The sequence below is a fragment of the Helianthus annuus genome, chromosome 16, assembly GCF_002127325.2.
Source record: "Helianthus annuus cultivar XRQ/B chromosome 16, HanXRQr2.0-SUNRISE, whole genome shotgun sequence".
Lineage (NCBI taxonomy): Eukaryota > Viridiplantae > Streptophyta > Magnoliopsida > Asterales > Asteraceae > Helianthus > Helianthus annuus.
The window spans coordinates 75,844,466-75,866,795 of NC_035448.2; the positions used below are offsets into that span (position 1 = coordinate 75,844,466).

The window sequence follows — 22,330 nt, forward strand, 5'->3', positions numbered from 1 at the left end:
TACGTTGACAACATACGTGTCGGTGAATATTTCCGCGTAATGCGTAAGTTACGTTTTAATGATTAGGTGGTAATAGAAATTACCGTTGTAACTTTTATGCTTGTCGTATAAGCGTTTGTATTATTTTGGGTTTGACAAGTTAGTAAATATTATTTTTACTCTAAAAATAATATTTATACATTTTCACAAAATAATCATAAACAGTGTTGTGACAAAATATATTTACCGAATATATATTTATCACGTTTAGTTTTGTGAAAATCCCACCTCCGATTATTTATAAATAAAGTTGTGGCGAAATATATTTGAAAACATGTCAAAGTAGTCTAACACTTGTAAATAATTCTAAGTGTTAGATTTTAGGAAAATTTCGCCAGAGTTTCCCCTGTAACTGGAGGTGGCCACGCTTTCAAGCGTATCATTTTCTTTTACAAAATCATTTCAACACTTTCTTTATTTCAATCAATCAATTTCCAACATAATAAACAAGTTTCAACACTTCAAATTAGTTTCAACACATTAAACTCGTAGACTAGTATGTAAAGTCGCATCATTTCATGAACTTGTAGTTTTTCCAAAAACTACGGTGTAGATCTCGTTATAATTGATGGATCTATGTGTAAAGTGATTTAGTATTGTAAAAACCCAGTTTTTATAACAGTTCTTTCTTTACAACTTCCCGACAACTTTTGTAAAAATGGTTATTTTGTCGGATCTTTCGTTTCACGTGTGTTTATACACTTGTAAACTATAAAAATCATATTTGTTAACATGTTAACCAACTTTTATAAAACATGATTTTCTCAACACCCGGTCCTACGAATATACCACTTGTACATACGTAGATCGGCTCGTTTTAAATACTATTTTTCATGTTAAAACACTTTTACACAAGTTCATGTTTCCCGTGTGGTGGAGTTTCACCTTTTAACCCTCGGACCGCTAGAAACAAGCTTATGTTAAGATACGGGATCTTAACAAAGTCGGGTTAAACGATGATAAGAGCCACCACATCATAGATCGGGCCTTAACAATCAACATATTCAAATACTACGACATTTACACGCGTTATGTGCTTTTAACCAACGATATTCACATTTTAGTAGACTTTAATGATTCAAGAAGTGGGTTACCGACTTTTATCCGTCAAAAATCCTTTTAACCACTTTAGACATGATTAAAAATGAGTTTTAAATGTTATACCTCTAGCTCGGGGCTAGGGAAGTTCTTTGGCGAAAATGGCGCGGATAAAAGCAAATGCACGAGGTCCTTTAGCTTCCGTTTGTTCCAAGCTTCGTTGTACGTGACCCTCAAGACTTGTATGCACTTGGAACTTGCAAGACGAAAACCGAAGATGGGTGGTTGGGTGTGGTGATGTTCGGCCGAGAGGGAGAGCACAAGGGAGAGAGAGAGTGAGTTGTGATCTTGTGTGTGTTTGTGTGTGTGAGAGAGTGCTCCATTTATAGAGATTTCCAAGCGTTATCGACCATCGGATCTTGAGGCTTCTAGATATCCACGAAATGAATTAAATAATCAAAGGGATGTACCCTCTAGTTCCATCCCAATGGAACCGGCCCAAGGGGGGTGGGGTCGCCCGGTTGGGTCTCGATCGTTCAGTTATAGTTCAGTTAAGTTAAAGTTGGTTACTTTAAGGTCTAACCCCGTTAGTTGTTTAATGTGTTATATTGCGGGTGTTAGGGTAATCAGGGACCCTAACTGGCTTAGAAAAATACCAATAATAATCCTGGCAATATTTTTATGTTCCGGGTATTGTCCGGTTGTTCGGTCGGATAGGAATCCGTTAAAGTGCTTAAGATATCCTTTAAGCGTCGTAAGTAATATTTTTAGCGACACAATTTATTCAGCAAAGTGTCAGGAATAATTCCTTGTATTTTGGCACTTTATTAATTAGCTAGAAGCTAGTGTGTAGATAAAAGTGTTGTGTTTCGTGCTTAAAGTACGTTTTAGGCACATCCAATTTCCGTATCTTATGCCTAGAGACGCAACTATACAACCCTTGTATCCCTACACATACTATGGGTGTAGTAAAATAATTCTGGCTCATTCAGGCCTTTAGAGGCAGTGTCTGCCTGATGCTGGTTATATCAGCATGTTCACTGTGTATCCGTTTAGTGCTACTGTGCTTCTTGTGCATCAAGTTTGTCACTAGGGTTCAGCATGTAAATAGTGTAGTGACAGCAAGCAAGTTTGACGCAAGTAAGTTCATGTATCAGTATTCAAGTAGCAGTTTATCAGAAATCTCAGTTAAGCACAGTAATTAGGCAACAGTTAATAGCTAATTAAGTCGTACGGATACCTGGTTTTGTGAGGGTTGTCACAATCACCCCTTAACCTAGTCTACTATACATCATGAAACGACATCTAGTAGACAAAACAATGCAAAAACACAACCATAATCTTCAACCGCCATCATCAAATATAAAAAAGCCGCAAAACAACAGCCCCTTCAGACGGAATGCAGACAGCCTATCCATTCGAGAACTTGGAAGAAGAGGTGCTTGCCCCTGCTTTCGAAGACGAAGAAGAGTGATGAATACCCGATGTCATAAATTTACTAGTTTCATTGTAGATTTCCTCAACCACTTCTTCATCCGAATCCTCTCTGTCCCTTGACAGTTTCTTCTCCACTCTACCCACAGTAGAACCTCCCTGATTACCATTATCATCCTTTAGAATATCAAACGGGTTAGACGTTGAAACCTGATTTTGCACCGGACTCTTTGAGGACGATTTCGGCTTAGGGTTGACCACTGGCCTGTAAACTACCTTTGGCTTCTGGTTTTTCATATGAAGCCCTTGATTATTTGGTTTTTTCTTTTTGGCTCCTACAACCTGAAAGTCATCCTTTTCCTTCTTTTCAGTATCCCCATTCAAATTTACCTGCGGGTTCTTGGGACACGAGCTATCCTCATGACCAAAGACACAACAAGAAGGACATCTTAACGGCTCCCAATCATACTCAATTTTAACCTCCACCTTTGAATGACTAAGACCGTCCAACGAAGGGATTGCTACCGTAACACTCTTCTTTAACTCAACTCCTGCCTGAACTTCAATAAGAGCTCTAGCATAGCTGCTTCTTCCCCAAGATTCCGCACACATTGTAGCCGTATACGAATCTAACATTATAGGCACCCCAATCTTAGAAGCAAGTAAGCTGAGCCCATCCTCAGTAAATGCCGCTAACGGCACATCATACATCTTGACCCACACTGGAATCGCTTTTAATTCCTCTTTTTCCAACTTGATAGAGGCAGACCACTCTTTCAAAATGATTGGAACGTTTCTAATCATCCACGGTCCATCCTCTAACATTTGATCCATCCCTTCTTTCGATGTGAACTTAAAGAAAAAGAACCCATGAGCATTCATCATAATTCTTGACAATCCATACTTTGCCCAATTGTTCTTTGCATAGAACTCAACCACAGGAAAAGCCAGCCGTTTACCCAGAAAATAACCATACAAGGTGTTCGCATACCTGTCGGTGACTTGTTGAACTGAAGACACTGGAATGACAACGTCAGCTCCTTCAACAACCTCATTCGATTCCATCACCCTAAAGTTTACCTTAACCTTCTCTTTAGAATCCTTCACAACATTTGCAAAGGATAATTGTTCCGCAGAACCAGAACCTGTTTGTTTCCTCTTGTCAGCCGATATAGGTGCACCAAATAGGTCAGATTTTTGCGTAAACTTGCTAGAGAAATCCCAAACATTATCAGCCTTTCCAACATCTCGTGTATCCAAACTAATCGGAACAGTTACCTTTGTGAGATCATCGATGATATTTGAAGAACCACGCTTTGGCTTGAATGTGTTCCCATCAACTTCAATAAACCGTGCAGCAATTTCATCAAAGGATAATCGCGGCTTCCCACGAGGATCCTGTTGATTTACACCAGAACTGTTAAGTTTATCCATATCCATATTGAAACCCTAGTAGTCGTCAACAGAGATTTAGGAAACAGGATTGCCGGCTGAAAAACGGCAGCCGAGACAAACCCTAGCCGAAACCTGCAATTGAAGTGTATCAAACCCTAGCCGCCAAGAGACTGAATTCGACAAAACCGACCAGAAATCCAATTGGAACGAACAAACCAGGCAACTCTCTCCTATAATCAAACAGAAAGCAACGAACATGCAACAGAAATCCAAACAAACAACGACCGCAACCAAACAGAAACCCTAATCTAGTCGGCAATAAAGAACGAAGGAAAACAGAAACCCTAATTTAAAATCGATCACAACTGATAACAGAATCTGCACTAGAGATTGGAGAACAATCGCTAATATCAAACATGTTAATCAGAAGATTACGAAGAAGAAAGTAGGGTTACATGAGGAACGATAATCGCCGGCTAGAGAGAGAGATTAGGGTGCGGATAATGATACCAAAATACTAAGTACCAAAATACGATCTTGCTACTCATAATCAGGTTGGAAAACTAAGTTCGCTATGTGTTTTAATTTAGAAAGCTAAGCTATACTAAATTTTATAGTTTTATGGGTACAATTAGTTGTACAACTTTTTTTGTTCATTTCAATTGATTTTTTTTTTTTGCCAACTTAAACGTATGTTTGAGGTACCTATTGGATCAAACAATGGCATAACTTGTTTACGAGGTAACCATGTTCTCATTATTGTTTTACATTTATCATAGAAACATGGCACAAGTATATTATAAATGCGTGATTTTTCCAGACATCTAATGAAACAAAATGTTTGTGCAATGTAATCAGATGTGCGGGAAGCCTGATGTTACCATAACAGATAAGAGTTAGTCACAATGGGGTTTTTGTTACTTAAGCTCAGTTTTGCTTTATTTTACATTATTCAATTTTTTATGTTGGATTTTTTTGTGCAGGTGTGCAAACTTATCTTTAGTGGGCTAAACAAATGGACTTGTGATATTGATAAGGGATTAGGCTAGTGGGCTAGATAATATGTGATGGACTGGAGTTAGGCTTGTAAAGGGAGTGTGCTAGTGCAACTTCAGTGGACCTTATATCAGAGTACGTGTTTTAAGTTTTCATTTTATCTATATTTTAATTATTCTACATGTGTGTTCATTCTGACGTATGATATTATACATCTCAAAAAATAAAGCTATTCATCTTTAATAAATAGGGTTAATTTATTTTTTTAGCTTTTTAAAATCTGTTTTGTTATACAGTTATTTCTCATACATATACTTGTTTCATATATTATTAGATTACGAAAGCATGTATATAAGTTTGTGTTTTGTAATTTAGAAATATAAGATTTCTACACAAAGTGGTTCTTTTTAATTTCTTTAACTGTCTACTATATTATATGGTTAACATGTTAAGTATCTAAGTTTCCTTTTGAGTTTTTGTATTGCTGTGTTTACCACGTGCATAAAGTCTTATATGTCTGTACTAAACATACAAGCAAACAAATTAAACACAAAAACATAAATACTTACCGATGAAGAATGGTTAGGATTAACATAATCACAGTGTTGTAGCCTCTTCATACAACTTATCATACAACTTAATTAATATTTGTACCTGAAATTAGAAAATAAAAAGTAAAAGTAATAAACCTTCATTTTCTGAATCATGTTTTCCACTTGAATCTCTTCATCTTCTCTGGTAATCTGCTCGTTGACATTCACATAGGATAAAACTTTTTACATCTTAGATAAAAACAAAAGAAGCAAAAACAAATAGTTAGTTATCACTTTAGATGTTAAAAAGGAACAATTAAACACTATTAAGGTTTCAAAACAAAACTTACATTGGAAATATCAGAATCTTCATCATTGTGATTGTGCTTGCAGGTTTGAACATCAGAAGTAAATACGGTTTTGTGTATATTTAGAGGAGTGTATATTTAGAGGACAAGGTAATGATTTTTTTTTTCACCCTTGTCTCTTTAAATACACATTTAAATGACATGTGCAAACAACAACATACTGCCACGTGTTATCCAGCAACCCACGTTTTTCCCACAATAAAAACTGTCGAAATTTTCAAACTTTTACGGCAATTTTTTTTTTTGTTTTAAATTGAATAACTGCTGCTTCTGCTGTAGATAATTTTAATATTTTGTTTTTTTATAGTATTTTCGTGAATTTTTTTACACGTCCCATTAAGGATAGTATTATGTTTTTTTTCTCAAGAATAACAAAAAGTATTAGTAATATTTTTTGTGGTTGTATTATTAATATTTTTTTTGTTACAATTACATTCAACAATGTTACACGACCACTACCTTTACAAATCTATTATTTCTTTAAATTTTTGATACCAATGTATTTTTTAACATGTGGGGTTGTTATTAAACAAAGCTTATTACCTACGGTTAATATAAAAAAGATGATTTTTTTTTGGCAATAAACATGTTTGAAAATTATTAGTAGTAACTTCAAGTATTTATGCGGCCAAGATACTTGTTAATACTTTGATGTTATTTTTTGTAGGTTGCATTTCTTGGCAGCAAGCTCTTCACACAGTTATAGGTTTTGATTAAGTTTTGTATTTATTCTAATGTGGTTTTCAAAATATAGAACGTGGGTTGTAAGTTGTAACTACCAGGTAGAAGTTTTTTGTGTAATTGTTTAGGTCAGTTAATTTATGTGGATCGTGGGTTTTACGTTTATAATTAAAACATATGTTACTTTATAGATAGATCGTGGGGTATGAGAAAGTCAAAGTGGACAAAAAAAACCTCCCCTTCTTTTTTTCTGAATTATAAGGGTCAGGATTTAATTTCATCTTTATCCAATGACTAAGATTGCATTTTTTTCCCTTTGACTTTAAGGGGAACATAAGAATATATAATAAGCTCTCCAGTTCATATTTTTTTTGTTTTGTTTATAAAATTTAAAGTTAAAAGTTTAATAATATGATATACCGAAGTTATATGGGATGTCCGGGGATGAGGATTAATACTTGGAATAGAACTAGTGACTGGTAGCAAACTCAAAACTCTAGCGAACACTGAAATATTGGAGATCATGAAGATGATGAAAGGTAAATTTGATCCCATTAAAACAAAAGTAGAAATATATTTTGTAAGCTTAACATGCAATACTCATTTGTTACAAATAGTCATCCCATTTAGATCATTGGGGTTGTGTTTGAATTGCTTGACTTTAAGTGTACATAGGGTAAGACTAATGTTTTTAACATGAATAAAAAAATGGAGCTGTGCAATTTAACCGGACATGATTATCATCCCTAACTAAATTACCCTTTTTAACTCGTTACCCAATCAAACTCATATACCAATGTAGATTTACATTTTCTTTTCTTTTCGTTTCTGTACATTAATCTTTATAAAAGTAAAAACCATAAACTAAGAATACTACCAATTTTTGTATTTTCAGATTTAGGGGTTTTAGTTGGAAAAGGTGGATTCTATGGAAATGTGTTTAGAATCACTCCCCCACTATGCTTCACCAAAGAAGATGTCGGTAAGTTTTTTCCGTTATACAATTAACTTTTTTCCTTATTTTATTTTTCACAGTTATATCTTAAATATTCCAATTTTGTCTTTTCCTAGATTTTCTTGTGGATGCTATGGACTACTCGATGTCAAAGCTCTAAAGATACTGTCAAATTTGCCCCCAAACACACCTTGTACAAAAGCTTTTACAAAGTAAGACATGTCAACCGTTAAAATTATCTTATAATATGCTACAATAAAAGCTTTCCCGATACGGGAAAATGTGCGACTTAACTGTTGGGCAATTAATATACAGTGTATGGGTTAACACCTTGTTGATCCTCTTTGTCTCGGACTTTAGATACTTTATTTAATAACATATTTTTATAAAGTATTATTATGGAAGGATCATGTGAATGCTAAGTTCTTTTGCTTATTGTATTCACAACTTCTCGCTGTCTTTTGTCTTTGCTTTTGTTTCTCGTTTCTAAGGGAGGAGGGAGTCGTCCCAGCCTCCCAAGATTTCCCCGTGTGACACATAAGCGCCACATCTGCTTTTCCTTCACTTCTCTCACTATCCAAAAAATGCATGGTGTCGTCCAAGTTTTCCCCAAAATACCCTAAAACAAATTTATCCACTTACCCATCTTGCCCACTTCCCCGTGGATCGGTGATAGCTCACAATATTCGGTGAAACTTTTTCCACCAAAACCAGGGGAACTGGGGTCGGGAGTTCCCCCACCTCTCCCTTGGAAACAACTTCATTGGCCGTAAGGTTTAATTAAAAAGTCGTGGATTTCATTAATCTTATTTGACCATTATAAAATGGGCCTTTAGAACAATAAAAAAGAAATTAAATCTTAGATGATCACAAATTATAAATATTAACATTTTTTTTGTTTATTATGTCCAGTACCATGAATAGTACGGCTATCGGTTTATGAGTTGGTGGATGGTTTATGATGTATAATCATATAAAACATGGTGATCACCAAATGTTAAACTGGACGGTAGTTTTTGAGGTTTATATGGTATGGGTTAAGGTTGGACTCGGTTCTAGTCAATAACTAGGTATTGGTAGAACCAGGTAGGGTATGGAACCGTGTGGCGCGTATTACATAAATGCATCAACCCTTTAGGAACTGAATAAGGTTTGTGTAGTAACTAAGTATTAGGAACCATTTTTCTAAGAGGACAACATTCTATTCATTTTAAATATTTTACTTCATATTTAAAAGAATAGATAGCAATTTTGAGTGTTGTGATTAAACCAACACATTTATTACTTATTTATACTAATACAAGACACAAGGGATCCCATCCCCTCCCCCCCCCCCCCCCCAAAAAAAAGGGGGGGGGTCAGTCGTTAGATACAGGCTAGAAAACGACTATAACCGTTTATGGAACCGAATTCTATACCTGGTTCCTTAATTGTGGTTCATGGTCAAATATTATATATATAGAAACGGGATCAGGAGAAAACGTTTGGAAGTGTGAAAACAGTGAGAACAGATCCTGCCAGAACACGTGGCACGCGATACAATCAAGGCGGATGAGCTTTTTTGTCCTTATATCTTCTTTTCCAATGCATTTCTCACAACATCGTTGTCATTTTTGGCGTGTAGGATTTTTTTGGCGTGTAGTTAGAAACAATAACTATCTGGCGTTTTATTGTTTTTTTAGATCTGCCCCGATGAATTAATCGATTTTGTGTTATATAGTAAATATTTTGGCGTTTATGACGTTTCCAAATTCAATAAAATTAATTAATAATTCAAACATATTGGCGTCCATGGCGTTCCCAAATTCATTATAAACCTTTAATAATTCAAACATTACAATTCTTTGACGTTTTTGTAGATCTGACCAGTTAACTTAATCCTTTATATCTTATAAAGGTAAATATCTTGGTGTTCATAACGTTCTAAAATTCATTATAATTCATTAATAATTATAATCACGTATTCTGTAAAAAGAATTGAAAATTAAGAAACTATAGCAATAGCCTACTCGAATTAAAGATAATGAAATGCTCGTTAATATACTATAATTGTTTCTTAAAAACATTATTAAATGAAAAATTATAATCGTTTAAAAAAACGTGATAATAAAGTGAATTTATAAGTCAACAAATATAAAATTTTCAGATTTCTATGGATGTCCCAATAATAAAAGTACATGGTAAAAACGTGTAGAATTATTCGAAGAGTTGGAGCCTGATCCAACTCGAATGGATTCATTTCATACTCCAATAAATTATGATAATTATTATTGTTAATTAGTGAGTGGGATGAGCACATAATTCACATTTCTTGCTTGCCACGTACACATCACCATTCTTATCTATCTATAAATAAACACAACATCTTGTTCATTTTCGTGGGAGTACAAGAATGATGCACAAATTGACATCCTCGTTTCGGAGGCTAACCGTGGGCAAGGATAAGTTGGGCCGATGTCGCCTTTACTCGCAGTTAACTCAACACCAATCCCCTCTCGAAGAATCAGAATCGGCCGGTGGAGTCCCGACTATACCAGCGTTCGACTACACTCCTCCGCCGTACGTCGGTCCCACAGCGGATGAGATCTTCCGTAAGCGTAAAGAGTTCCTCAGCCCTTCCATGTTCTACCTCTACAAAAAACCGGTAAGTCCTCCCTCAAGTTCATGTTCTTAGTTAGTTTCATCAAATTTTATAATTATAAAATATATTTAAAGAACGAGTTTGTTATCTTCTTTTAACCAGTTTTATAGGTGATTTACGGTTAGATTATGAAGTTGTGTTTCATATACTGTTAGGTTTATCATGTTTCGGATCATTATCCGTTTTGAAGTTCGAGTGCTTTCAAAATTTTCTATGAATTTGATTATCTTCTAATTTATTATTAACCATTTTATTAATACGCTACAGAAAAGAATATCAATTTACCCCTATTTATCATAATTATAACTCCTCTGATTTATTATTAGAGATAAAATCAAACAAAAAGTTTGGTTTGATTAAGTAGGATGAGAAGAAATCTTAACAATTCATTTTTCAAAATCAATGGTTAAGATAAAAATGTAGAAAAAAAAAATTCAAGGGTATCTTAGAAAAATCCTATTTTTTAACTTTCTCTCTCCACATGCAAGCCACATGCATATTTTACTCTCATTTTTAGATGTTCATAACTTTTTTATACGACGTTATTTTTTCATAAAAATTTCAACATAAAATTGAGCGTCTTTTTATCTTTAATTTGAGTACCATATTGCTGTATAAAATATGACGACTAAAAAACCCACAAAAATGTGTTGATTTTCTATGTTGTATAATATTTTTTGTGCTAGATTTTTGTACTACATTTTTGTGTTAAATTTTTTGTGCTGAATTTGTTTGTCTAAAGTTTTTTTTTTTTTTAAATTTTTTGTGCTGTATTTTTTGTACTAGATTTTTTGTGCTGAATTTTTCTGTGCTATATTTTTTTGTACTAGATTTTTTTGTGGTATATTTTTTTGTACTAGATATTTTGTGCTATATTTTTTTGTACTGAATTTTTTATGCTAAATTTTTTGTACTCGATTTTTTTGTTGTACTTTTTAGAAAAAACAAAAAGGGTGACCCATTTCATTTTCACACTCCTACTTATAAGGACTAAAATGTTTTAGTACTAAAATCCTTTCTTCCTACTTATAAGGAGTGACACATGTCATTATCACAATCATTCTTAGTCTACTTAGGCAGAATCCACTTTTTAGTGGACCCTTCCCCTTTATTATTAACCATTTTATTAATAAGAATATCAATTTACACCTATTTATCATAAGTATAATCAAAATACATCTTTCTCCCATTTAAAAGATTCTATAATTATTTTTCTAGTCAATAAGGCTATCACTGGTTCCTCTATTATGAACTTTCGGATGATAAAAAATCCGATAATTTCTTAATTTGCATTTTATAACGAAATTTTTGAAGTAATTTATATAGGGTCAGGATCATTTCAGAACTATAATATATTCACTATTAAACATGATATTTTTTTTATTCCTTACTTTTCAAATATATAATCTTTATTAAAACAAAGTTAGAACACTTCTAAACTATAAGTTTTTTAACTTGAGAAATGATTCATGATGTACACTTTTGGTTTTGCGTTGAAACAGTTAAACGTGGTACATGGGAAGATGCAGTATTTGTTTGATGAGAATGGGCGAAGATATCTTGATGGTTTTGGAGGCATTGCTACGGTGAATTGCGGTCATTGTCACCCTGATGTGGTCCAAGCCATTATCAACCAAGTCACCACCATACAACACTCCACCATTCTCTATCTTAACCACTGCATCGCTGATTTCGCCTCCGCCCTCGCCGGAAAATTACCTGGCGACCTCAAGGTACTCATTTACTAAATATGGATAAGTAGCGGATCTAGAAAATCTTCGTAGCGGTAACGTTTTATAAAAAAAGCTGTAACGAAATCGAAAAATTGTCAAAAAAATGTCAAATTTTTCCAAAATTTACACTACCGCCGGAGCGCCAAGCGGTAGCAGAGGCTACCCCTTCCCCTAAGGTAGGTCCGCCCCTATGCATAGTGTACAGCCACACTTGCAGTGTGTCTAGGTTCATTGAACACCTTTTATGTTTCTGGTGAAATGAACTATAAATAAAGGACCCACAAATGAATATAATAGAGGTTAAAAGTATGGATTAGATTGGCACCTCCTAAATATTGTCTGATTATAAGTGTTTTATGCTATAGTTGTCACCAATGCTTACGTTATCTACAATTAGATTAATTCCTTAGAAAAACCAATAATTGTCTCAAACATACTTCTTTCGGATTATTTTAATAAAAATGACTCGACACCTTTAACTTTGAGGAAAACTTATAACTCATTTAAACGGTGTCAGCAAACTAGCATATGTAACATATACGTTAGTAAAAAGTTGTCTATATATATGTAACATATGTAATATATATATAGGGTAGGGTTTCAGCGTGAACAAACTTCTAAGAGTGAACTGCGTGAACAGATATGGAACCTTGATTTCCTTTTTAGTTGTTAAGGGTATGATTGTAATTATATAAAAAAATAGATTTAAATCATTATTTTAATAATTGAATTAAGTTACATCTTTCCTAATTTAAATTCATTATCCACATTATCTTTATTTATTAATAAGATAATTATCAAAACAAACAACAAATCACCATATTTCAATTTTAATTTTTATTTCAGATTTCATCACCAGAATTCAAATTTTGATTTTTAAGATCCACGTAACCTTCATATTTCAACGGTATACACATGTGTACTTAGATATAAATAGAACAGTATACATGTGTACTCAGCATCGTACATATGTGTACAGTAATTCACAGGTGTACATCAACATTCAATACAAAAAAAATTCTGAGATATCACAAAAACAGATGATATACACATGTGTACATCTTATTAAAAAGAGGGCAAAATCAGAATACACATGTGTACATCGCATTTAAACAAATAATTATTTTAATAATTGAATTAAGTTACATCTTTTCTAATCCTTGATTTGATTTGTGAGAATTTTATGCAATCAATTTAAGAAAATAATTGATTACTTGATTTGTGAGAGATTTATGTAATCAATTTAAGATTAAAATTACACATATACCCTTTTTGTATTTAATTAAATGGAAAAAATTAACCAAATAATTACCATCATGCCACTCACTTTAATCTCAAGATCATAAAAATCAAGGGTCCCGATTAGTTCACGCAGTTCACTCTTGGGATTTTGTTCACGTTTGAACCTAATGCTATATATATATATATATATATATATATATATATATATATATATATATATATATATATATATATATATATATATATATATATATATATATATATATATAGGTAAAGGGTACTGTACAAATTCCCTTATCGTACATTACGTACGCTACAATCTCAGCCGTCCGATCATCTTCCCGCAATGAAAATCGCATGTTGTTTTTTTTTTGTAATAATTTCGCATGTGATAAATTTGATGAAATAGCAGGTGTTTTTTTGTAACAATTTCGCATGTGTTAATTAAATTTCGCATGTGATAATTTTGATGAAATAGAAGGTTGTTTTTTTGTAACAATTTCGCATGTGATAATTTTGATGAAATAGCAGGTTGTTTTTTTGTAACAATTTCGCATGTGATAATTTTGATGAAATAGCATGTTGTTTTTTGTAACAATTTCGCATGTGTAATTTTTGATGAAATCACATGTTAAAAAACCAACATGCGAAATTGTTACAAAAAAACATGCGAATTTCAATGCGAGAAGATGATCGGACGGCTGAGATTGTAGCGTACGTAATGTACGATAAGCGCGTTTGTACGTTAACCAGCCCCTATATATATATAAATATATATATATATATATATATATATATATATATATATATATATATATATATATATATATATATATATATATATATATAGGTAAAGGGTACTGTACAAATTCCCTTATCGTACATTACGTACGCTATAATCTCAGCCGTTAGATCATCTTCCCGCAATGAAAATCGCATGTTGTTTTTTTTTGTAATAATTTCGCATGTGATAATTTTGATGAAATAGCAGGTTGTTTTTTTGTAACAATTTCGCATGTGGTAATTCAATTTCGCATGTGGTAATTCAACTTCGCATGTGATAATTTTTAATGAAATAGCAGGTTGTTTTTTTTGTAACAATTTCGCATGTGGCAATTCAATTTCGCATGTGATAATTTTGATGAAATAGCAGGTTGTTTTTTTGTAACAATTTCGCATGTGATAATTCAATTTCGCATGTGATAATTTTGATGAAATAGCATGTTGTTTTTTGTAACAATTTCGCATGTGGTAATTTTGATGAAATCGCATGTTAAAAAGCCAACATGCGAAACTGTTACAAAAAAAAAACAACATGCGCTTTTCAATGCTGGAAGATGATCTGACGGCTGAGATTGTAGCGTACGTAATGTACGATAAGCGCATTTGTACGATAACCAGCCCCTATATATATATATATATATATATATATATATATATATATATATATATATATATATATATATATATATATATGGGATGTTTATCTTGAGAACGCTAAATATTGCGAGAATCATGAGAACGAATGAGAAATCAACCAAAACCAACTTTTTCTGAACAAACCTCGTTGTAATTAAAATATAACATCAAAAAAGAATTTACAAAATCAAATAATCAATTTCTTCTCTTAAACCACCCTTATTAAATTTTTTACACATGTGTAAATACAACAAATTTACACACATGTAAATGACAAACTTACACATGTGTAAATTTTTTTTATTTACGAATTCACGTAAATTTAAACGTATAAATTTAATTTCTAAATTGTATTCGAATAATAATGATAAGTGTAAAAATAAATTTTGAATTTGAATTGTTTTTGATCAAGTTATTATGGTTTTTTATTTGTTTCACGGTTCTCGCACTATTTAGCATTCTCATTTAAACCCTCTCATATATATATATATATATATATATATATATATATATAGGGTAGGGCTAGATAGAAAACCCTATCTATATAAAAAACCCTAGAAAACCCAACCTCCCGACATTTTTTTTTTGAAAAAAATAACACATGTAATATACATGTTTTTAAGAGTTTTGGGCCAAAAAAATCAAAAAAGCGCCGAAGGGATAATTTAAAAAAAAAATTTCAGCAACTTTCAGCATTTTTGTCTAACACATGTTAGGCACTGAATTTTGTTTATTTTTTTTAAAAAAATCCCTTCGGCGCTTTTTTGTTTTTTTTTTTGGCCCAAAACACTCTAAAACATGTATATTACATGTGTAATTTTTTTCAAAAGAAAATGTCGGGAGGTTGGGTAAAAATGGGGGGAGATTTGGGTTTCCAGAGTTTTCTAAGAATTTGAGGGTTTTCTGTCTAGCATTACCCTATATATATATATATATATATATATATATATATATATATATATATATATATATATATATATATATATATATATATATAGTGGAGGGTTCAAATGAGAAGAAATTCTTTAGAAGAAGAAAAAAGAAGAAATTTCAACCAATAGGAATGTTTTATTAGACTATATTTAATATTTGTACTTAATGTAACTATAAGGGTATATTAGTAAACTTACATACATCATTAATTGCTAGTTTCATCTTTAATAACTAACTATATTAAATTTGTAACTTATTTTTAAGATATATATTTATCACAAAAAATAAAAATAAAAATTCATTTATAGTGTAGGATAAATATGAGGCGTGTATGATAAATTACGAGTTGTGTAGGATAAATTTCAATATTTGTAGGATAAATTTCGAAATGTGTAGGATAACTTTTGATGTGTGTAGGCAAAAATATTTAGTATGGATGATTATAGTCTTAATGACTAATTAATTAGTCAAACATAATAATAAATGAGATGAGAAAAAAACTATTTAATGTTTTACAATTATACCCTTTTATTCTTTTTCTTCTCAATAAAATTTTCTTCTCAAATGAACCTTCCCCTATATATATATATATATATATATATATATATATATATATATATATATATGTATATATATAGGGGGCTGCTAAAATGAGAACCACCCCGAGTTGTAAGAACCGCGAGAACTACACCCCACGGAGCGCCGTTCGCCATGATTTTTTTTTTACAAGTAGATGTGTGTATTATAAACACAGCCGTAAAAAATCATGGCGAACGGCGTTCCGTGGGGTGTAGTTTTTTACACCACAAGTTTGGTGTTTTTTAATTTTTTTTCTTTTTTCTTTTTTTTTTCACCAAACTTGTGGTGTAAAAAACTACACCCCACGGAGCGCCGTTCGCCATGATTTTTTACGGCTGTGTTTATAATACACACATCTACTTGTAAAAAAAAATCATGGCGAACGGCGCTCCGTGGGGTGTAGTTCTCGCGGTTCTTACAACTCGGGGTGGTTCTCATTTTAGCGGCTCCCTATATATATATGTATATATATAATGATTGTGCTAATAACATATGGTTTCATTTATTTCATATATATTTATATAATTGTGCAGGTGGTGTTTTTTACAAATTCGGGCACAGAAGCCAATGAGCTAGCGTTGATGATAGCGCGATTATATACAGGTTGCCAAGATATCATATCATTGAGGAACGCATACCATGGGAACGCAGCTGGAACAATGGGCGCAACTGCACAATCCAACTGGAAATTCAACATTGTTCAGGTAAATTCATGAAGTGCCGCTAATTATTTTTTTTAAATTTAAAACGTAAACCATAAAATATTACTTTGAACTTTAAATTTTCATTCGTGAACGTAACGTGTGTTTGTTTTATTACGTGGTAAAAGACGTTTCCTAATTTTGGAACGTTAGAATACATTATTAGCTACGTTTGCGTGTTTTTTCATAATGCTTATTTTGTCATCAAAATCATCGGTTCACAAACGATACGACAAGTTTAGATGTCGTTTTAGATGTCACTTTCTGATATTTTTTTTTAAGTTGGCCACACCTTATCTTTTTCGCAAAATGACAAATGTGTCTTCATCAAATAATTGTAATTTCTTAGTAAGTCGACATTAACTGTTTTAAGTGTCATGTATAGGGACATTTGGTGTTTTAAACCAACACTTATCATACAAAAATGTATTATTTAAAAATAAAAAGACAACATTATGTTTATGTTTATTTATTATAAAGTAAGGGTGACATTATACAACCACGTGTATGCTAGCTAATATTAGTTCTTCTTTCGACCACTAGAACGGGGTCCATCATGCAATAAATCCAGACCCGTATAGAGGAGCATTCGGGTCTGATGGAGAGAAGTACGCCAAAGATATCGATGACTTGATACAATTTGGAACTTCTGGACATATTGCAGGTTTTATTTTTGAAGCAATTCAGGTAATCATTTATGATATAAAATCAAAATATATGCAAACCTAGAACAAGGCAAATGAGTCGATCATGTTAAAAAAAATGAAACTTATCTAGCGTGTTTAAACTCTCAACGCATTATTGCAATAATATCTCTTTTTGCAAGGGCAGCACAAGCCCATGCCTCCCACAAATAAAAATCATTATTTGGTTAACATATTACCCAAAAGCCCCTTATTATATAATTAGGGATGGCTGAAACCAAAATAAAAAACATTTGGGATGAGTAAGGTATGTGTATTTAGCTATGAGATTGGTATGCGATTAGTATTGAAAGAATTGTATGGGACAATTTTTTTTTGTTGTCGTTGGCTAATAGAGTAGTAATCTACTAATGTTATCTTTTTTAGTTTTTATATTTTTAGTTTCCATGTTTCATATTTTGTATGAAACTCGTACTAAAATGTACTTGAGACTTTCAACGGGTAATTGTAAACAATCAAACTTATATATTTTATGCATAACCTTGGGGGGTGGGGGTATTGGGACGGGTATTGAACACGCTTTCACAATTGGAGATAAGATTGTAAGAATCGTTCATATAAAAAATAAGTAAAAACAATTTATTTAGAATTACAATACAATAATTAAAGAAAGCAGTAAAGTACAAATACTATTACAACTCAAATTAAAAAAAGATACAAGAAGAACATAAACAACGACATAAACGAAAATTGTTTGAGGCTCGTGTTGAACACGGTCCCTTAAAACAAATTACGAGCCTCTCAAAAGAACACGTCTGTTTCCAAGGGCACAAAGCCGAAATACTTTATACCGCCAAAGAAGACCTCGAAAACATTCGTATACATATCAAAAAAGATAGAGAGAGTTAGATGTGTTTTAGAGATTGCTATGTGAAGTATGTTTGCAACTAAAGACCCTTAGTACATATAATTGACTTGAAGTTGAACCTGGTATGAATTAAACAACAAATATTGAATGTCTTCAATGCAAATTTTTTGGTTTATTGTTTTGACAAGAACATGTCTATTGTTTAAACTCAATTAATGCAAAACAACTACAACTGACCAACAACCAGTTGGTCAAGTACAAATGACCGACAACCAACCGTTGGTTCAAAAAGTTGCTACTGGCTCGAGCTAGCAGTTTTATGTTAGAGCCATTGCTAACCTCATTAGCAGTTGATGATGTCAGTAGGTACTGCTGCTAACGTCACCAGACGTTTCTGATCTGGTTCTTTAACCCGACTCACATAGTGTGTCATAAACCATGATGAGTCACACATGACCTAGGGCCTTTGAACAAGCCTTAAAAATACAAAGGTGGCTCTCAAGCAACTCGCGATGATGCGAAGTGCAAAGTACGCCACATTGCGCCCAAAAACCCATGCCACGTGCACTTGTGTGAGTGTGAGTTAATGGCGCTTTGCACCCTTTCGTGAACCCACTAGAGTGGAGTTTCATGAAACAATATGGGAGGAGTGTTCACATGTATCCCACTTTATTTTTGTTTCCTCATATGTTGGACTATTTCCCACATTTTCCCATTTTTCTTTATTACAGTTTTCCTCTGTTCAAGTCACAACTTTAAGTAACTATATCTGATTCATCTTAGCTCTGATTTGGACGGAGTTTGATTCGTTGTAAAGCCCTTATGGCATAAAAGACAAACCCACAAAATAGTGATTATATTAATCAAGGTTTAATATAAATATATTTGTCCAAACTTTGAGAAAATTTTACAAAACACTTTAGTGAAAATATCACCTTTCACTAATTTTTCCGACAAAGATTATTATTACCAATACGCGTTCCAACTCACCCTTTATCGTCCTTATCATAATGCATTTTTGATTGTTTATACTTTTTCTATATGAACGGTTAAATATTTCTTTTTGCATCAGGGAGTCGGGGGCATTGTGGAATTGGCCCCGAACTACTTACCTCCGGTTTATAATAGTATTAAAAAAGCCGGAGGACTTGTAATCGCGGATGAGGTTCAGTCCGGATTTGCTCGGACCGGAACCAACTTTTGGGGATTCCAAAACCAAGGAATTGTGCCCGATATTGTCACAATGGCAAAGGTATATATTAATCATTAATAATTAAGTATACGTGATCTATGATCAACTTGTGCAATACTAATGAAAAGCTTACTATCTCGCCTATTAGGGTATTGGCAACGGGATTCCACTTGGTGCGGTGGTGACCACCCCGGAAATAGCAAAAGTTTTAACGCGTCGGAGTTACTTCAATACATTTGGTGGAAATCCGGTTTGTACTGCTGCGGGCCATGCTGTCCTTAAAGTTATCGAAAGAGAAAATCTTCAAGAAAATGCTCATGTTGTTGGATCATACTTGAAAGAACGTCTCACTGCTCTCAAAGATAAGCACGACAGTAAGCTCTCCATTTCATAGTTTTTTTTTTTGTTTTGTTTATAAAATTTAAAGTTAAAAGTTTAATAATATGATATACTGAAGTTATCGGGGATGTCCGAGGACGAGGATTAATACTTGGAGTAGAACTAGTGACTGATCGCAAACTCAAAACTCCAGCGAACACTGAAATATTGGAGATCATGGAGACTATGAAAGGTAAATTTGACCCCTTTAAAAGAAAAGTAGAAATATATTTTGTAAGGTTAACATGCAATACTCATTTGTTAGAAATAGTCAACCCATTTAGATTATTGGGGTTGTGTTTGAATTGCTTGACTTTTAGTGTGTCTAGGGTAAGACTAATGTTTTTGACATGATTAAAAAAAATGGAGCTGAGCAATTTAACCGGACATGATTATCATCCCTAATTAAATTACCCTTTTTAATTCATTACCCAATCAAACTCGTATACCTACGTAGATTTACATTTTCTTTTCGTTTCTGTTCATTAATCTTTATAAAACTAAAAACCATAAACTCAGAATACTACCAATTTTTGTATTTCAGATTTAGGGGTTTTAGTTGGAAAAGGTGGATTCTATGGAAATGTGTTTAGAATCACTCCCCCACTATGCTTCACCAAAGAAGATGCAGGTAATTTTTTTCCGTTATACAATTAACTTTTTTCGTTATTTTGTTTTTTACATTTATATCTTAAATACTCCAATTTTGTCTTTTCCTAGATTTTCTTGTGGATGCTATGGACTACTCGATGTCAAAGCTCTAAAGATTGACTGTCAAATTTGCCCCCAAACACACCTTGTACAAAAGCTTTTATAAAGTAAGACATGTCGACCGTCGAAATTGTCTTATAATATGCTATAATAAAAGCTTTCCCGATACGGGAAAATGTGTGACTTAACTGTTGGGCAATATTGATATACAGTGTATGGGTCAACACCTTGTTGACCCTCTTTGTCCCGGACTTTAGATACTTTATTTAATAACATATTTTTATAAAGTATTATTATGGAAGGATTGTGTGAATGCTAAGTTCTTTAGCTTATTGTATTGACAACATCTCGTTGTCTTTTGTCTTTGTTTTGTTTCTCGCTTCTAAGGGAGGAGGGAGTCGTCCCACCCTCCCCAGATTTCCCCGTGTGACACATAAACGCCACATTAGCTTCTCTTTCACTTCTCTCACTTTCCAAAAAACGCATGGTGTGGTCCAAATTTTCCCAAAAATACCCCAATACAAATTTATCACTTCTCTCACTCGCACGAAGCCTAGGCGCAAGGCACTAAAAAGCGAGGGATTTTTTAAGCGAGGTGCATATAGTTTTAATGTAGTATTTTTAGGAGTTTTATACATTTTTAGAGCTAGTTTAATAATAAGTATCAGCAATTATTACATTAATATTGTTTTATATAAAAATCTAATATGTATATATAATTCATACAAGAAAAAGGGATAGAAGTTAAAAGATAAAAAAAATCTGAACAATAGTTAAAAAATAAAAAAATCTGAACAAGTCAAAATCAATAAATTACTATATCAAAAGAATAGTTTTAATTTTTAAGCACAAGGAAAGGAAGCAATCGTGGAGACAAATAATCAATAGCAAAGAAAATGGAAAGTCCGAAAAAGTCAAATATAACAAAAATAAATAAAGAAACCCAATAAACTAAAAAAGAAACCCAAATAATAAAACCCTAAAAGGGTGTCGGTCAAAAAAGAACGTCGCTCTTGCGACTAGAGGAAAAAAAAGAACTGGAGAAGAATAAGGAGCAGAAGGTGATTGTTTTGCTCTCAATAGGTTTGTTTCTTCTCTTTATCTTCTTCATTGCGTCTAAGCCCACGCCTTTTTCTCGCCTGCGCCTGGCTCTGGGCGCTCGCCTGAGCTGCGTTTTTACAAAAATAAAAGCCCAGATTGTCGCCTGAGCAACCACCAAGCGCCATCGTTGCGCCTCGTTGCGCCTGAGCGCCTAGGCGCGCGCCCGGTGTGCTTTTGACAACATAGGTTAAACCAACACATCTATTACCTATTTACACTAATACAAGCCACAAGGGAAACAACCCGCGCAAGGCACACTCAAGGCGCAAAAGCCTCGCCCGAAGCCTAGGCGCAAGATGCTAAAAAGCGAGGAATTTTTTAAACGAGGTGCATATAGTATTAATATAGTATTTTTAAGAGTTTTATACATGTTTAGAGCTAGTTTTAAGAGTTTTATACATGTTTAGAGCTAGTTTAATAATAAGTATCAACAATTATTATGTTAATATTGTTTTAAAAAATATAATAAAAATCTAATATGTACATATAATTCATACAAGAAAAAGGGATAGAAGTTAAAAGATAAAAAGAATCTGAACAAGTCAAAATCAATAAATTAGTATATCAAAACAATAGTTTTAATTTTTAAGCACAAGGAAAGGAAGCAATAGTGGAGACAAATGATCAATAGCAAAGAAAATGGAAAGTCCGAAAAAGTCAAATATAACAAAAACAAATAAAGAAACCCAATAAACTAAAAAAGAAAACCCAAAAATAAACCCTAAAAGGGTGTCGGTCAAAAAAGAACG

General features: G+C 33.0%; 1 protein-coding gene, 1 long non-coding RNA gene and 1 pseudogene across 4 annotated transcripts; all 3 read left to right on the forward strand.

Annotated features, from left to right (window-relative positions):
* LOC118488208 overlaps positions 1-7,734 on the forward strand; it is a 105,266-nt pseudogene extending 97,532 nt beyond the window's left edge.
* LOC118488377 lies at positions 3,714-6,669 on the forward strand. 2 transcript variants are annotated; one of them, XR_004884437.1, is made up of 4 exons: positions 3,714-4,801; positions 4,890-5,037; positions 5,829-5,893; positions 6,471-6,669. It is a non-coding gene; the product is annotated as an uncharacterized LOC118488377 (long non-coding RNA). The 2 variants fall into 2 exon arrangements; XR_004884436.1 differs by having other exon boundaries at positions 3,714-5,037.
* A 1,826-nt stretch (positions 7,735-9,560) lies between the features above and the next one.
* LOC110918713 (alanine--glyoxylate aminotransferase 2 homolog 2, mitochondrial) lies at positions 9,561-20,807 on the forward strand. Of its 2 annotated transcripts, XM_022162991.2 has the most exons (9): positions 9,561-10,083; positions 11,583-11,813; positions 16,520-16,690; positions 17,231-17,374; positions 19,272-19,451; positions 19,540-19,765; positions 19,849-19,962; positions 20,314-20,400; positions 20,490-20,807. In XM_022162991.2, the coding sequence occupies exons 1-9, from the start codon at positions 9,832-9,834 to the stop codon at positions 20,531-20,533; spliced, it is 1,449 nt and encodes a 482-aa protein (XP_022018683.1). In that variant the 5' UTR covers positions 9,561-9,831; the 3' UTR covers positions 20,534-20,807. The 2 variants fall into 2 exon arrangements, with proteins under 2 accessions (XP_022018683.1, XP_035841745.1); XM_035985852.1 differs by lacking the exon at positions 17,231-17,374 and having other exon boundaries at positions 9,622-10,083.
* Positions 20,808-22,330: the final 1,523 nt, after the last annotated feature.

Bases quoted from the DNA above. Each gene is read 5' to 3' on its own strand.
- LOC110918713 (XM_022162991.2), top strand. From the start codon at position 9,832: ATGATGCACAAATTGACATCCTCGTTTCGGAGGCTAACCGTGGGCAAG. The intron at 19,766-19,848 runs GTAAGCTCTCCA...GATATACTGAAG, and splicing joins TCTCAAAGATAAGCACGACA to TTATCGGGGATGTCCGAGGA. The intron at 19,963-20,313 runs GTAAATTTGACC...TTTGTATTTCAG, and splicing joins GATCATGGAGACTATGAAAG to ATTTAGGGGTTTTAGTTGGA.